At 35.5% G+C, this 18,280-nt stretch overlaps 2 protein-coding genes across 4 annotated transcripts in view; one reads left to right on the top strand and one right to left on the bottom strand.

Moving 5' to 3' along the window:
• Positions 1 to 18,280, top strand: part of LOC148947019 (uncharacterized) — a 228,142-nt gene that overhangs the window by 89,493 nt on the left and 120,369 nt on the right. The gene's annotated exons all lie outside the window — the stretch shown is intronic.
• On the bottom strand, positions 465 to 18,045 carry LOC148947020 (WASH complex subunit 5-like). Of its 3 annotated transcripts, none has more exons than XM_089097231.1 (3): positions 17,999 to 18,045; positions 4,902 to 5,119; positions 465 to 1,162 (listed from the first exon to the last, which is right to left on the bottom strand). In XM_089097231.1, exons 1-2 carry the CDS (start codon positions 18,037 to 18,039, stop codon positions 4,972 to 4,974), a joined length of 189 nt encoding a protein of 62 aa, XP_088953357.1. In that variant the 5' UTR covers positions 18,040 to 18,045; the 3' UTR covers positions 465 to 1,162; positions 4,902 to 4,971. The 3 variants fall into 3 exon arrangements, 2 of the variants coding, with proteins under 2 accessions (XP_088953357.1, XP_088953356.1); XM_089097230.1 differs by lacking the exon at positions 17,999 to 18,045 and adding an exon at positions 16,677 to 16,875; XR_016142448.1 differs by lacking the exon at positions 17,999 to 18,045 and adding an exon at positions 8,871 to 9,063 and having other exon boundaries at positions 466 to 1,162.

Genomic DNA, 18,280 nt, shown 5'->3' with positions numbered 1-18,280 from the left:
TAAATTTGCGCAAGGACATAAGAGCTTCAAATATGAAGCACAAAACAGGTATGAGCAGCAAAATCTTATATCTAGAATTCTAAAACCTGAAAGGCTTAAAAACAAGAATTTTCATCTATCGCAGAGCATTAGCACCAGTATCTTGCTTCGGATTGAATCTATAAGTAGAATTGAATTTCATCCGTAAGTAAATAAGTTAACATGCTACAATATATCAGCAATGGCTATATGTCCGAGTGCGCCAAGAGGAGCATAGGTTTTTGCTAAGTTCGTCTGTATAGTGTTCCTTCCCCAATACTTTTGTCAGTAAAACCTCACGTTGCCCTAACAAAGTAAACCTAATTTGGGTCAATCAGTGGATTAATTAATTAATTATCAGATTACGCTTCTGATTTCAGCATAAAACTTCTAAAAAAAAATATTGACTTTAAAAAAATGGCAGACAATCACTAAAAACTAACGATATTTTTTGTTAGACTACGATTTCAATTTACTGAAATAATGTATTATAAATGACCAGCTTATGAGCCTTCATTAAGCTTCTAACAAGAACAAATGTCGTACATTAAACTTAAATTGGGCAAATAATGATGCAATTGAGATAAAATTATTCAACGGTGATGAAATTAGTTACATTTTTCTCTCCCTCTATATCTCTTTCTTTCTCATTCTCTCTCTCACTCACTCACTCACTCACTCACATTCTCACACACTAACTCTCGCCCTTTCTCCTCTGTTCAATGAATACCCTGAGGAAGCAATCCCACAATATGCTCTTAGACCGGAAGAGAGATTTTCTAACGACATACTAATGAAAGAAGAAAAGCTAGAACGAAGGTAGCAAGCTAGTATTTAACTTGAAGATGCTTAGACTTGAGATATCATGGTCAAGCGTAGCGTCTTCTTATCCTACAGCCCCAGTACAAATTAGCTTCGGAGAGAATCCCTTCTTATGATGCATTTAAATACAAATTATACAACTACTTAGGCCAATTATTAAATTAAACTACTTACTGTAAATGACATATGTTTGAAACAATAAACTGCTTAATAACTGCAAAAAATTCTTCTGACAAGCCACCGCTGTGACGCAGGAGCGAACTTAATCCAACCAGAAGCGGATACCCATCATTGTCCCCATTTTTCTTAGCCACAACCGAGCCTGCAAAAAAAGGGGTTTAATTTTTATTATTTTACCTACTCTCCTATCATAAGCACCAGAATTCATATTGCAAAGACGGGGGGAAGTAAATCAAACAGTTTGGGTATAGAACTGTATGTAAAGAATGTCTTGGGCTAATAGTAACTGAAACTGTAAAAACAAGAGTTTTGATAACAATTAATACATCAAAAGAATTGGCTTTTCATGCTGATTCAAAATTCATTAAGTTTAAAGTTACCTATAAAAAGATGCAAGCCCGAGAAAAATTTGCCTGACTTACGAAAAACGGGGGTGACACCCTCAAAAATGTAAGTAATCTTGACAAGACTCACACCATCAAACTCAGAATATGAGAGATGACTATTGCAGGGATCGGAAGCGCCTATCTACAAAAACGTGTGTTTCTTTTTTTTTTCTTCCCAGGGGTGATTGTATCGAACCAAAGGTCCTAAAAGAACGGGAGAGGACTCATTCGAATGGAAAACGAAGGTTCCAGTGCCCTTTCTAAGTGACCAAAAAAATTGGTGGACAGCTAATCCTCCTCCCATCCCCCTTTTGTCCCCACCAAGTTATAATCAAAATTTTGAGATAGCCGGTAGATTCAGCACAGTTGAAAGGTCCAATAACTATGCCTTTGGGATGACATAGCCCCAATAGTCCATGGGGAAAGGCCTAGAAGTTATGTAATTTACCCATTGTTCCATTATAGTATTTATTATTGGGAAATTTGAAGATTTTTTTGCAGGTGGGGGGGGGGGCAAGGGGTCCTCGGGGAGAATTTTCTGTAGAGAGGAAAGTTTCACCGAGGAATTTTCAACGGGCAAGGGAGGGAAGGGGATCTCTTGGCAAATTTTTGACAACAGTCAGAAATCAAATAAAAAATACAAGTTTTTCAACTGAAAGCAAGGAGGTACATTCTCCCAGGGGTAGTCATATCGAACCATTGATCTTCGATGATTTGAAGAGGGGCTAGTTTGAACGGAGATTAAAAGTTCTAACGCCTTTTTTGAGAGTTAAAAGTGATGGGATTTAATTAAGATGCGATTTTTCACACACACAAAAATTATTTTCGAATGTATTACGTATTATTATCTGTATGATTTCATGAAATCATGCGAAATTCGTATATATTAAAAAAAATAGTGTTTCATCCTTTACGGGGTTTCGGAGTTATGGCAAGAAAAATATTAGAAACAACTTAAATGGACAATCACCAGTGTTTTTCAAGACAAAACTGCAAACAGCTGAAGTGATACCATACCAATGTCAAAGCCTGTTGAAACAGAGAAAAGTGAAACGAACACAGGAACAAACAAACGAACAAAATAATTTGAAAACTCGAGGCACATGGCATCTTTTGATTTACTCAGTATCAATGCCGTTTCCAAATTATAACCTCGCAAAATTTTGGGTATCTAGGCCTTGTAAAAGATACTTAAAAGCTTACCTACTAAAAGTGATCTGTGAACAATGTATAATTTATATAAATTCAGAATCATGCTGTGTTTATGTTGACACCAGAGGCATACTAATTAGACCTTTCAATACTTTTGAACAAAATGACTGTTTCAAAATTCCAGATCACGGGAATAGAGTGAGAGGGGGGGGGGGAGTAGAAGTACAGGATCCGGAAGATATTTTCAATTATGACTGGGGATTAATAGGGAAGGAGTCACCGAATAAGAATTTTGTCTCTTACATTATCTTTATGAGCGAATGATCGTAAGAAGTGAAGAGAGGGATCATTTGATCGCAAATTCTGGGACCTAGTAGTCTTTTTAAGTAAATCTCCGAGTAAAGAGTAATAGCTTCGAAAAAAAGCCTTCGGATTACAAGAATACCAGGTCCATACACTTAGGTATCATAAGATCAAAGGATGAAACTTATGGAGAAAGAGATATGGAAGTCTAGCTAAAAAAGCAGCTGAAAAAAAAGAGCACTACGAGAAAAACGAGGACGCTGTCTAAATGAGATAAAAACCGGATGAGAAGATGGCAGCTTTTAATAAATGTTAAGTTTTAAAAATATGCCAACGACGAGGGGTATCAGAGTTCTACTGCCATATCTGCTTCAACAAGAGTTAAAAGCAATCACAAAAACAAGGAGACTTGTCGATTTAAAAACCATGATGTCGGCATCACGCCACAGAAACAACAAAGCAATTGTCAACGTTGTTCATACCGGTATTAATTTCAACTCAGGTTAATTTTATGTCCACAGCTAACGTTAGAAGGTACTTGGTATATCTGCAACAATTCGGATGTAAAAATGGTGGGCAAACAAAACTGGAATTTTCAGGTATGATTTTTCCTCTTTTTAAAAAATGTATCTAAGATATTTTTAAATGTTTAAGGTTTTTCTGTCTCTGTTCTGATCTTAATTATAGCTTGATCACAACTTGAAAAAGTCCTTGGTTTTCAAAAAAAAGAGGAAACACTTTCGAAACTATGTTAATTTACGAATTGAGCTTACGTTTTAAATTCCTCCTAGCTAATCTTCTGCTATTCATTTTCTTTTCTTAATGGCTTAGATCACTTTTGTCACTTACGACAACATAACAGAAATTATGTGCCAGAGAAATTGCGATAATACTCAGTAAATTTTCACGCTGCCAATCTAGGGTGCTTCAAAAAAATTTATTTGAAAAAAGTTGTTTTTTCTTAAACTTTCTAAACAAAAAAACAAGTAAGAAGCAATATTAAAACTAAAAACGAACAGAAATGGGCTCCGCATATGAGGGAAGGGCTGCTCCCTCCTGAGCTCCCGCTCTTTACGCTAAAGTTTGAATTTTTGTCTCATTTCTTAAGAAACGACAGCTCAAACACAGCCTTACACTACAAAATACAAGAAGACTATAACGTAAAGAGCGGAGGTACGGGAGGCGGCAGTCAATAAACCACAAAAATTTTATAGTGGTTTAAGAAATACTTTTGATTCCATACCAGAGGCTCTTGTCGTTGAGCAGTAGTTCTTGTAGAACTGAGACGAGAAGTCAATCAGCCAAATTCTTTTGGTGCCCATTTTGAAAGCTGTCCAAACTTTCTATAGAAGGTTCAACATTGTGATCATTCAAGCTTCTCAGCAATCTCCTTGTCAATTTTCAAGCTCATGTTGAGACAAATTTCCCAAGGTCATCATAGATTTTTTTCTTAAGGCCCTCGAAATCTCGAAACAGCTCCAAAAAATATGTATCAGACAAAGAAAATTGGGAATATTGACTCTTTCAAGTTTAATTGATTAAGCGTAATAAGTGACTGAAATACTTTCTGAAAAAGACTTTCACACATAAGATCTTGAAGCTATAAACGAGCTGCTGGTCCATTGGTTGTAATTCTAGTTAATATTTTTTACGCTCAGTCAACCCATAATTTCTGGGTCACCCAAGTCCTCAAACTGTACCCCAGTATTGACTGCATAGAATACCAAGTTCATGTGATTTTTTTTTCCCAATAAATTACTAAATTTGCTAATGGGATTCTCGGTCCTTTTTTTTCTGCACTAGCTGCCCTCATGCTGATTGTTAATTTTCACGCGACTGATTCATCTGATAGAATGAATGGGAAGTGAATGGGAGGAATGAATGTGAGGGGAAAGAGGGGATCGTATCCAGATCCCCTTTGGATACGATCTTGATCCCGTACTAAAAAATTTACATCAATAGGTAAATAAAATAAAAAAAAATATTTTTATTTCGCGTTAAAAAACTAGTGTTGGTCATATGACTTTCGTAGTTGCTTACCTAAAGATTTAGAGTAGCTTAATTTTGGAAGTTGATTCAAGACCAAAACATCCAAAATAAAATGCGTCTCTTAAACATCTTCCAGCGAGACATAATGAGAAAACATAGTATCTCTCATTCCACATCTTTCAAATAGCTCTTTCAGTTCCTTTATTTCATCAAAAACGGAATCCAAGTCCGAACTTGCCATTGTCTTTTCTACGTCATTTAGAATTCCCCTGTAAGAAGAAAAGATTATTAGAAATGTACAAGTTTTCAAAAGGGTGATAAACTATAGAAAAATATCTCAAAACTAGAACTGTTAATGCTAATAGTTTTTACTTAGTTTAATGGTATATCCCCCCACGTAGCAATTTTTTTTCGCACAGAAATTTCTGATAATTTACATTTGTTGTTACTAAGTTGGATCTTTTCTTAAATTTCTAGTTTTTCAAGCCTCAAAAATAAAGATTCAGATTCAAAATATTGGCTGGTTTTTGTTGGTTGGTATTTTATCAATATAAAAAAAAACTATAAAATTAATAAATAAACAAACATAAGCTTTAGTATGAGAAGAAATGTTAAATGATTTCTTTTTTTTTATCGTTTAAAGATTTTCAGAAGATAGCTTTTTGAAGCACCGCTTCCCAAGGATTACTGCATCGAAGTAATGACCTTCTGCCACTAAACTGTCAAAGCTGAAATGCTGGCTCTACTAACTTCAGACAAGAAAAGCGACACATTAGTGTCTCTTTTCCACTCAAAAATATGATTTTCCTTTTTGCTTAATGTCGGAGGTAGCAAACTTAAAAAAAAAATCCAATTGGTATAATTTCAACATCATGGTGCACAACAATAATATGGATTTAAATGGTGCATATTTTATTTCATTTGGACATCAATTTTAAGGGATTTTTATTTTTTTTTTTTTATTCCCAAATATGTCCTGTTGTGATAACAAATCCAGGTGCCCCAATTTTTTTCGAGGAGCATCATTTTATTTAGAGACGAATTAACAAGACATAAAAGCCAGAGAACATTTTGATTCATAAATAAACAAAAACCAAACAAGAACGGGCTAACAACAGGGGCTTAATTTTCTATGGGGCAAGGGGGGGCAAATGCATCTCCCAGACCTCGGTTTGTCCCCTCTAAATTTTGACGAAATTGTGCCACTGGCTAACAACACACCTGAAATATTAATTCAATTAGATCACTACTAAAACAAAAATAAAACCAAATGATAGTTGGATTTACATAAATACCTCAAATTTCTTCGAAATATACTTTAACGTGCTCACACATAGAGAACAGACACTAATGGTAAATTACTCTAAGAACTCGGCGGGACACGCCAAGCAGAAAGCTGTGACTGAGACCATTCACTCTACGGCCACCAAATACATCTGCGTTTCTCCTATTATAATTTTAAATGTCCACATCAGTTACATACAGCTTAAAAACAATCAGGGGAGTAGGTTATTACTAATAGCAAACATTAACATGGATAGATAAAAAGGAAATATACCCGCGAGAGGAAGAATATTCAGTTTTAAATACACATTTATCATTGAATCTTTCTTTCCATAGTCTGCTAATCATAATGGTAGATTTCTGAAAAGTTCTATGGCGTTTCAGATGCGATTGAAATGTTGAAGACCATACTGAACAACAATATAAGACGTAATAATGCAGATGTTAAAAATAAAAAAAAAAATGGAACTTGTCAATTAGCTGGAACCTACGCACGAAGTTAATGTAGTTTAATGCTAGTGTAATAAAAGAAAAAACGATGAAAATATCATATTTTAGTAAAAAATTTGGGCTATATATTACAAATTAGAGGGTGGGGGGGGGGGGTAAGCATGGAATATATTAAATACGTAACATAACCTAACCTAGGAACCTTTTTCCCCCTACACCCCAACAAAACAAAAGCATAAATATTGTAAACGCAATGACAAACCACTGTTTGCAATCCAATTCTCTATTGAAAGAAACCCGTTTGACAAATTTCTTAAGCCTATTCCGCATATAATATATCGCGTGGGTTCCAGCTAATTGACAAGTACCAAAAATTTAAGGGCAGTTTTCGGAGAAATCTGCTTTAATTTCCTCATAATTCCAACATCATGGGCAATTTTCGATGTTGAACAATTTACATTGTCTGAATACTAGTCGAATACACTTTAATAACTTTTGAATCTCCGCATTTCAACTTATCTATTCAGGGGTAATACATTTTAGAACAAGCAAACAGCAAAAACTAGATTTCTTAAATTTTATTTGAAGCTTATTCACCCTAGATGACTTTTCAACTTATGCCACCTTCAACTTCATGGACTTGCTCTTCTTCAGTTCTTGCATACCGTCAAAATTTCATAGAAATCCACAAAAATGCAGTAGCATTAGTTTAAATGATACTAACAAAAGGATTTTTTTTACAAAAAAAAATAGGGGGCGGGGAGCTGGACAAAAAATTGGTGCCCCTGTGCAGACCACTATTAGGTTGAATCTGAATGGCAATACTCAAGAAATAGGGTTAAGTGAGAAATATTCATCAGTTGACTGTTGACTTAAAATCACCTTTTAAATTTCCCCTACTATGGGGGCTCCCTTTTTACATAGGTTGAAGCTGTTGCTGCAACTATGAAAAACTGGAAAATACAGTATAAAAGTGAATCAAAACTTATTTCATACTTTCAAAGTACTGATTCCAGACATCATAAGCACTGGATATTTGCGAAAGTGTCATACTCGTAAACCAAATTCTTACTGGTGTATTCACCGACGTGTTTCAGAGCTTAATGAATATTTCAAAATTATTTTATTTCTCTTAATAGGCTTCGCTTTGCTGTCTTTATTGTTTCTTCCCTTCTTCCTCAGTGTGCTTAAAAACAACTCAATTTGTTTTTAACATGGTCAAGGCTATTTTTTGACTAGCTTGTCTCATAACTTCCTGAAATAATTCTTGAGTTAAAGAATTCCTAATTTTTTAAACTTCACGTAACTTCCAAAGTCTCGACGTAAGATAGAAACTTCTGCTCAGGTGGCGGTACTAATAAATGTTTTGCCAATGTTGCCACACAACGATACTTTGCAAATTACAAACACTATGTGATTTCTGAACTCATTAAATTTCAAAATCGATAAACCCCTATGCTCAAACAGATGCCATTTTTCTTCAAGATCTTGCGTGTGATAACATTAGAAAATCGCAGATAAATGCGATATTCGTTAAAGGGGCTAACATGTGAACTAATAGTCCCATCCAATTTTAAGGCGAGGGTCGTAAGGCTGACCGTATCAAGAGTCACAAGCTGATTTTATTAAAACAAAATAAAAGACGCAAATATACAAAGTACATATTTTGTAAATTTTTTAAGAAACCAATTTACTAATATACAGAGTTTTTAAAATAACAAACTAACCAAGAACTTATAGGTTGTGCTGTTTATTTTACGAAATTTTTAAAAAAAAAACTTCTCTGATTAAAGCAAGAAGTGTGGTCAGGGCATATAGTTTATATATGGCCTGTTTTTGAGATAACGAGGTGGTAACATTTTAAACTTTTTATCCACCTACTATGCCCAACACTAGCATACGGGCATTATGTCAAAGATGCATTAATTTAATCCAGGACAACAAAGTAAATTGTCCCATTCTTTTCAAAATCTGGTTTAAAAACTAGAGGTAAATTTGATAATGGCCTAATATTAACTTCAGCCCTTAACTCTTTGAATTTTTTTCCTATTCTTTTAAGGCCAGCAGCTTTGGGGTCTTGGAGTCTTAATGAGATTTGGAGTACGAGATTGGACGGTTTTATAGCTTGGAAAAGACAATCTTTAATTTGCTAAGCAGGCGATATTTTGAATATTATTCGATAGAAGTTCCGAGAAATGCGACATCAATATATTAAAGAAATCGCTGCAACATCCCTATAAATCCCTTGCAAATTTGTCAGTAATTGTTATGGAGCATATAATTTACCTCAGGTTCTCAGTTGGTGCATCCCTTTAGCGGACAAGTCATTAGCTACGTAGAATATATTCAACACCGGATCTGTACTGCATATGACTAATTTAACCAAAGCACCACTTCATTTAAATAGAATCACATTCAGCACATTATATAAATCAGCTGTCAGTGTTCACTATTCTGTACTGTGCACTATTTACGCCAAATATCTACTTTGTCTCCCTCTCTGGACTAGAAATACCAAACTTAGAAGACAACATAAGATCACTGACCTGCATACAGCAACTTATGACCAACTAAAAGAGCATAATCAGAAAAATAAGTTCCATCAGTTGAACATTCTATTTGCACAATATCGCCTGTGTCTGGGGCTGGTGACCCTTATTGTTATTATGATATTTCTGTATTTATTAATAGTTTGCCCGTCGCGGGTTGCTGCGGTCTTGAAAGAAAGGAAATTCATGTACAAACAAATTAAAATTGACTATGCAAACTAACAAAATATATTTCTTTGGCAACGTAAAGTTTGCATTAGCCTTTGGTTTGTTTCGTCGAAATAAAAGTATTTTGTGCGAAACACTGTGTTTTATGTTTTCGCCATCGATTAAGCTCTGTTGTGTGTGGGGTGTGACGTATTCCCCTCATCCAGGTGACTCAAAATTTCCACTTTACCAGCTCAATGCCCTCTATTCCGAGTATTTGTGTTCAAGTAGATCTAGTTTCAGTCAACAGGAAAAGTATGCCAAAGATTGAGAGGATCTCGAGGGGGGGGGCAATTTTTTTTTTACCCAATAGTGAACTCAACAACTTCTTAAAGTTTGTTGGCGATCGGATGAACAGTTTAGTAAAGTAGGATACACTGGACACACAGACACACAAACATTCCTTTCCATTTACATTGATAAAAGATAGAATAAAAGATACAAGATATATATACTTTTTTCGTTGTTAGTTTTCTTTTACCAAGGGCTGTTTACCTAATATTGCCATAGTAAAAGATCATAAGAAAAATCAAAGTCTTCATTTCCCTCTTGGATAACCTAGGCTATTTTAAATACTATTTGCATGTCCAATTCATCTGAAAAATTGAAATTTCGGAACTATGACGACAATCCCACAAATTGGCACTCTACTAAAACCTGTTGTCTAGCTTGACCATCCAAAAACAATTCCTATCGACTTTCCCCTGTGTTAGAGCATTCATGCTTGAAGAATTGGAGAGAAAGTCAAGCTTTAGCGTTAGGAATAGCGGGAGAGGGGTAGTGATGAGGTGACAACCTTCCTTATATACAGGTTAAAATACGGTCGTAGCAAAATTTAATGTTGCTTTTTAAATTCTATTACTGCTAATAACAGCTCATTTAAGCAAAAATGTACCGTAGGCCAATGTGTTTTTACATGAATTTGAGAAAACTTTTTAATTTAATTTCCGATCCTTTGTAGTAGCATATTTAGGTATATCCGAAATACGTGTGAGGGACCTCGATTTAACCCTCCACTGTCACAGTGGAGGGCTATGGCAGCTTCTGGAGTGGAAAGGCTAATCCCCAAAGTAATAATTTTTACTTTGAAAAAAAACTTCGTTTTTTTCTTCCGTAAGAATTACACTGTTTTTTTCTTCTTAGTTAATTGTAGTCAAGAAGCGCCCTCATAAATGAATGAATTAATTTACTTTTTACAACAAAGTAAATGCAGAATACAATATAAAAAAGGGAAAAAATGAACATAACAAGAAAAAAACAAAATAGAAAATTACCATGAAAAAAAGCACAATGGGCAGGGAACTTCACAAACAACTAAAAAGGGTCTGAAGTGGGTCGCATGGACCCAAATAGCTTTGCGTCTTACGTACTAGGTTACACGCGAGTTCAGCTAGATGTGCTGGGATATCTGGAAGCAGAAACTAGCTGACAGTTTTCCTATTGTGTTGTGACTGACGCAGGAACATTAGGTACTTACGATACCTAAAATAACCTATCCTCAGTAGTTCTTCGTCCTTTTCTGCAAGATATGGTGAACACCACTCCCTCATTGGGGAGCAGCAACCAGAATATAGCCACGCCAGGCCTCTTCTATTGAACCCTGTACGATTCGGAACAATCTTACCATGCAAAACTCATAGGTTTCGGAGTGCCATACTAACGAGGAGGTAGAATTGAAGAATGATTTTTAATTTTGTGTTTTCGGTATCCAATTAGGTCGTGAAATTTTTAGAAATTAATTTATTTCGCTTATTTTTATTTATCTATTTTATTATTATTTCTTTTTTGCCCCATTTTTTTAGGAGGGGGGCTAAGGATGGCTGGTAGTAATTGTGTATGTAGGGTTTTGTAAAAGGTGATGTCTGCCCATACAAGTTTAATAGACTTCGGGTTTTGTTGTTAATGTGTTTTATTTATTTTTTAATAAAACCCTTTTTTCTCTCTAACGATAATAGAAGATATAGCAGTTAAAAACAAACCAAAGCTAAGGCCAAGCCAATTAAACTGTTCAACACATGGTGTGGACGTCGTTTCCGTTACTAATGGGGAGCACGAACACATAGTATTGAAACATGGAAAATCGCACCTTTACATATTTATGGAAAGAAAACGGTCTGCCAGTACCTGCTGCAAAATTTTGAAACCAAAAGCTGCTCCAAAGCTGCTCCTAATGGAGAACAAGGAAGATTTTTGTATTGAAGATAGTATTTTCCTCCAAGATCCAATTTATATATAAGTAGAACCCTAAGTATTTAACTTCAGAGATTACTCTTATGTCAGTTCCATAAAAGTATAGCCTTTCTATAAAGTCGTCTTTTAACCATGTAACTTGAGCTAAATTAAAAAAAATTGTTTCAACTGAAAGTAAGGAGCGACGTTCAAGCTTACAACGAACAGAACTTATTCTGTTTAGGCGGGGATTTATCTTCTTATACTGCGACAAGAATTGATTCATGGGAATTCGGATATTCAAGAAGTATGGGCTATATAATAATTTTTTTCTCCATATTACGGGGGGGGGGGTAACTACCCCCCCCTTGCCCCTCCCAAACGACGCCCGTGTACCTAAGCTATGGATGTCAGGTTTTGAATTTGTTTAAACGATAATTTCGATGAGACCTTTGCCTGTCATCATCAGGTTCAAATTCAAATGATAAATTAGGTTCAAATTCAAATGATGATGATGGGCACAGGTCCCATCGAAATTATCGTTTAAACAAATTCAAAACCTGACATCCAAAGCTTAGGTACAGGGGCGTCGTTTGGGAGGGGCAGGGGGTGGTCCAAATTTTGAACCAAAAGCTGCTCCTAAGTTTGGCTGACAAGAACCACATCATCGGCATAAGCAATGAAACTTGTAAGTGTCTTTGGAAAATAAAGATAACTGGAGAAGACGCAGACAACTGGCAAAACACATTTGAAAATGTAGGATGATAGGACACTACCCTGGCGAATGTCTTTTAGAACCTCAATGTCCTCACAAACCTCATTTGACCATTTAGGTCACATTAAGCACTGTTAAGCATTGTAGGTCAAATTAAGTTACCAAAAACTAAGCACTTAAGTGATAGACCAATTTACTCCCTTACGGAAGAGACGAAATATAGCTTGCGAATAAACTACGTTGTCGAAAGCGCTGGAGATGTCGACCACACAATGATATAAAGGATACTTGTCTTTAACCACATGTTCCATAAACTTCGTCAGAATATAATGGGCTTGATTGCAACCCATATCTTTATGGTAGCCCAGTTGGTAAGAGGTGAAATCACACTTATGAGCAATATCCGGAAGAAGAATATACTTTAAAATCTTACTGAAAAAAATAAAAGTTGTAATAAGCCTTAAACTGACGCAAACCTTCGGGTCTTTACCTCTTTTGGATATAGACACTACAAGGCCGCCAGGGAAACTGTCAGGCACAAATGATTTTAATAGAAAATTTGGAAAAATAACTGAATATGTGTCACACGTAACAAGCAATCATACTTAAAAAAAAAAAAAAAAAACAATAAGAAAGGTCAACTTGATTCAAACGGCCAGTTTTCTTTACACTTCTCAGAGCTTGTGTAATCTGGCTCATAAAAAAAAAAAAAATCATCAATTTATGACGTTACTCTTGGTGCCTCATGACCCATTTTTCGAGCAAAAAAAATCATGGATCTGCTGATTGTACGTAGACAGTAAATGCTTGTAATGTAACACGAGATTAAAAATCATCAGACTTGAAGAAACATCGGGAATACACTACGCACTATTGATAACTTTTCATCTTGTCCGTTGCAGCATCATGGCCGTTAAGATGAGCTCGGTGTAGCAATGATTTATATTCACGCTTGGTTTTCTGATTTATAACATATACTTGTCCTGTCTTCAGTCTATCACATTTAACCCACATGCGAAGTCAGAAGCCTTTTTAGTTTCAGGACACAGATTCCATTAGGGTTTTCAAGTTCCAACCCGTATTTTTCCGTGGGAACAGTGGTGCTCACTGAAAATCTTTGACAACGCACTACGTCGTTGTAATAACCGTTCAAGAATGTTCAGGCAAAGGACAGAGGTTTGCAGCAGCTGATATGGGACCTTGGTACCCAAAAGTTGGGCTGATAGAGCAGTCAAATATAATTCAGGGTTTACATGTTTCCAATTCAGTTTACTGTACAACTTCCGGTAGGTGTGAACGGAAATGAACTGTACAAAACAGGGAGTAGATGCTGTGAACAAGATAGGAAAATAGTGGTCCTCAATTTTATGATCATGGACGCGGACACTGGAAGGGAAGGAAGAAGAAGATGCAATTACGTGGTCTAGATTTGAACTGCTAGAGCCCAAATTATGAATGTAAGTATAAGGTAAGACCTTATCGGGTATGAAGTATCCATTAGGTAGAACATCGAGCATAATATCAATCAGATTGCAAGATACGCTAAAATCACCTGCAATTATCCATTTTTAGCAATAAAAAATTTTCAGTCTTAACTTGCACACTATTCTCATGGCCAGGAAGCGTGTCGAGACGGGGATTTCTAGAAATGGGGTCTTTCAGATCGGTTGGAGGATTTTTCAGCACTATCGCACAGGTAGGGCTACGGGCTGCTATAGCTGGAGGTGCAATATAGTCGCGGGTGCCCATTTGCGCGACTTTTAGCTTACCAAAGAGGGCTTTCAGTTCATAAGAACAGGAGGTCACATAAGATGCTAGCAAGCACAGGGTCATAGAAGGTATAACGAGTACTTCCATAGGGCATTTGGTCAAAACAGGAGTAAACTAAATTCTGACCGTCACTGAATGACAAGGCTAATGTCATATCCCTTATTATGTTTGCCGCGGAAGTTCGCCAGGGGGGGGGGGTAGAACCGCGGGTAGAACGACTTGCAGTTAAGTTTTATAGCGTCTCTAAGGCTCTGAAAATCGAAAAAATCTGCGGCATACTTCTTGATTTAATCATTTGGAACGCCCTTGTTGGGATTTCGCCGAAAGAAGTTGAGAACCAGACAATAAACTAGCTGATTCGTGGCATCTGCATCCGCCATCTTCTGAAAGAATACAGAATGAAAATTTTATTTAAGAGAATGTTGGTGAATAATTCAAGGGAAGCGTCAGTTCCTGCTCACCTATTCCCTGTAATTTAATGGAGATAGCTCTGGCGGGTACACCGACGCTTCCGACAAGTCCTGTGCTGGTCTGTTGCGCCCCTCTTGTGCTTGATTTTTCACACTCGATCACGACAGACAACGCTCAATCTAACAGCAACTACTGCTGCATCTTAAGAAAAGGAGCTATGGGTGGCGAATACTTTAGTAATAGATGTCACTGGCAGGCATTGAAATTGGCTGAATATAAATTGCACTAAAATTAGAAATTGAAAACATTCTGATTTAGCCAAGAAACTAAATCCAAGAGGAATGCCTGAAACTGCAACAGAGTCTACCTGATACTGCTTAAAAACGGAGCCTTTTTATTACCCACCGCAACTTATTTCAGGAAGTTTTAAATATGTAAGGGTTATGAATATTATTCGGTTTCACAACATAGATATCTATGAAATTCTGAAATTTTGGCCCAAAATCAGTTAATTAAAATGTGTGTAACAAAAATTAATAAAATTTTTAATCAATATTAAAAATTACATACTTATTGAAAATTTCTAAAACAGATAATGAATAGCTGGTTCAAACTTGAATGAGATTAAAAAAAAACAATCCATTCTATAGTGCGTGGAGCATGGAGACGGTGTCCTTCCACTTCGTCTCCCACCTACAGTAACTCTGAGGTCCAACTGAAAAATTATGGGATTTTAAGTCAGTTTTTTTTTGTGTTTTGACCCTCATCCTTAGGATAAATTCTCTGGGTCTCATACCTATGGGTTGGAGTTGTGCACCTGGCTAAATATATGTTTTTAAACTTTCTTATCATTAAATATATAATAGCTACTTAATAAAATCAATAAATAATATCAATTTTCACTCAACTGGGTAGGAAACTCAATTGGGTCTTCGTCAACTGAGTTTAGCTGTTTAGCTGTCAACCCAGATTTACTGAGTTCAAGGCTTTCAATTATCTGTGAAAATGCTATACCTGAGAAGTTTTCAAATGAAGATAGTTGCAATAGTAATTAACCAAAAGTAGGAAAAAAAATGTGTTTTTTAACATTTGATCCCTTTTAAATTCTAAACCGTATTAAAGTCTTTATAAATATTTCTTTTTTCGAGGAATTCACAGGTTAGCAGCAAAAAAATTTCAAAGGAAGAAATAAGTGGTTCCCTCAAAAATAAGGACCAAGTTTCCCTCAGAAAATGCACACCCACAAAAGAAGAAAATTTGAATAAAAGTACAAAGCTCTCTAATAACAAAATTGTCTACATGTATCGTTAGATTTCGAGGTGTCATGTGTTTATTTAGTATAGAACTACGAGAGCATTCCTCTTATATGAAATATTGAAAATCTAGGGAGTTTGGGATCATCAAACACAAATCAACGGTTTTACAGTATTTTTTTTGAGAAGATAAATTATTTGTTATGAAATGAAAGTAAAATTACTTATTAAAATGGTTATTTAAAGTTATTTGCATGTGAAATTAAAAGTTATCCTGATGGTCTTGAAACGGGCCATGTTCCCATTCAGAGTTGTAATTTAAAATTCATTAAGTTACCCTTTTTCATGACAATTGTCACCCTTTTTAATGGTTAAAAAGGGTACCCTTTTTAATGACACTTATTGTTAATTTTATATAAATTAATTTAACTTACCAATCTAACCAGCTAACCAAATTATTACAACTTTGGGTCAATTTCTTAATCCTTTCAACTGTTTTAACCAAATAATTAACGGGAGCAAATAAAAACTTTTCGAGTAAAACTTAAAAATAATCTAACTTCAATGAAAAATAACATGCACTTAACTAATTACAGAGAAACATAAAAATTTTATTCTGAAAATAACGCAGTTGCCGATGATAGTGATAAAATATGAGAAAGGACAAACCAAAATCAATTCCTAGTGTTGATTTCGTCTAGAGCCAGTCAACCATAGCAAAGTTTACAATGGGAAAATTCGTCGCAAAGAATTTTCAGTTTTTAAATGACATTGTAACATGATAGATTCTCAAATCTGTGAATATTCAAACCAGTGAATAATCTCATGTAAATTGGGGAATAATCTGAACATAAATACATTAAAAAAGTATATTATCTGGATGGCAACGACACTGCTTGAATTACGCATCATTTTCAGTAAGGCATAAATATAGTATTATAGAGTTAAATGTAAGAATATAGGCGAACAAAATATTTTTAATAGATTCTAAAGATCATGGGCTTGAAAATAATCTTGCCTTAAATCTTTCATCAAGCTGAGCAAAATCCCTGTGATGTTCACGGTCAAGTCTCGTTGGTAGCTCCTTCAAGTCTGTTTGAAGTCTTATAATTTCTTCAAGTAGAAATATCATCGTCTCAGGAATGACATACAAAACCTTCCTTGCAAGTCCTTCAAGCTGTTTGGAATAAAAAGTCGAAACAGACACCATATCTTCACTGTGTCCAAAGACACGGCCTTATCCACTGCGCTGCCGCAAAATATTAAGTATTTTGATTTGTCTAAGAATTCTTTCGTATACTTTGGATAAAAAACATACGGATGGAAAATTCAAAATCCGAGAAATTAATATTTTGATATAATACAACAATCAGACGACCAATGGGTAAAGTTCACTGATTTCCAATCAGCATTTTTTCAAAATATAAATCGAGGCCTATGGTTAAGCCAATGTGATTAAAGAGCAGTGATGCCATTACAATGCTAGCGGTTATCATAATATAACATACTACAGTAGATTAAAAGTGGAACCTTCAGCTTCTTTTAGCTGAGGCGTAAATGGTATTTTGAAATACGCTGACTAAGGTTATACGTGAGTATTTGGAATAAAAATATAATTTTATTTTGTTAGGTCTCATTTCATAAGACAACTATGGTGTATATAATAGGCAGCGAAAAAGGGAGAGTAAAGAGCGAAATGGGTTCTATGTGTTATTTTGCTTCTCCGAACCACACCGTATGGAGGCAGTTGTGTTGACTTTGAAAGGGACTCATTCGACTGAAAATTGGAAGTGCTAATCCCATTCTTTAGATGCTAAAGTAAAGTATTGGAGGGCAACCAGCCTCCCTTGTCAAGCCTCTTTTAGCAGCTCTCCCCTAACTACACCTGAATTTTTTTTAGATAAACCATTTTGTCCAAAATGGTTGTAAAATCCAATATTTCCGATATCTCCTGGGATGGCATGCCTTCACAAGCCTTGGGGTAATGGCTGAAAGTTATTTAAGTTATCCATTAGTTACATGTAGCTTTTTTTTTAATAGAGGTACGTTTGATCCTGGGCCTCGAAAAAGGCTATTTCTATTAAGGGGAAACTGTTAGGGATTGTTGAGTGGAGTTTGAACAAAATCAAAGCACATTACATGCATGCAGGTTGTCAAAAGGACGAATAAGCTATATCCCAGGAACAACTAGGGGTATTAATTTGAAACTTTCAGGCTTACTGCTGCTACTACTACTATTATTATTACTGCTACTACTACTATTATTATTACTGCTACTACTACAAGTATTATTCAATAATAGCAGTAGCCCAAAAATGAGTTACTACAACTACTACTTACACTATTACTATTGCTTCTGGGCCTACTTCAATAGATCTCATTGATAAGAGTGCGTTGCAAAACAAATTTGTGGAAGTTTCAAAAATGAGCTGAAAATGTCACAAAAAAGATGCCAAATCGAAGTGAGGACTGTACCATTGGAATCACCATAGCCAAAAACCCCGCTTAGGTTTACTACAGTTGTAGTAACCCTACAGTTGTATTACTCATATTGAGCAGTTAAAATAGTCTGAAGATTAAATAACAGAAACTCCAGGGTCGATACAACCCCCTAGAGCACGG

The sequence above is a fragment of the Artemia sp. Qi Xiang Cuo genome, chromosome 11, assembly GCF_049724085.1.
Source record: "Artemia sp. Qi Xiang Cuo chromosome 11, ASM4972408v1, whole genome shotgun sequence".
NCBI classification, from domain to species: Eukaryota; Metazoa; Arthropoda; class Branchiopoda; order Anostraca; family Artemiidae; genus Artemia; species Artemia sp. Qi Xiang Cuo.
This window is presented reverse-complemented; position numbering and strand designations above follow the sequence as displayed.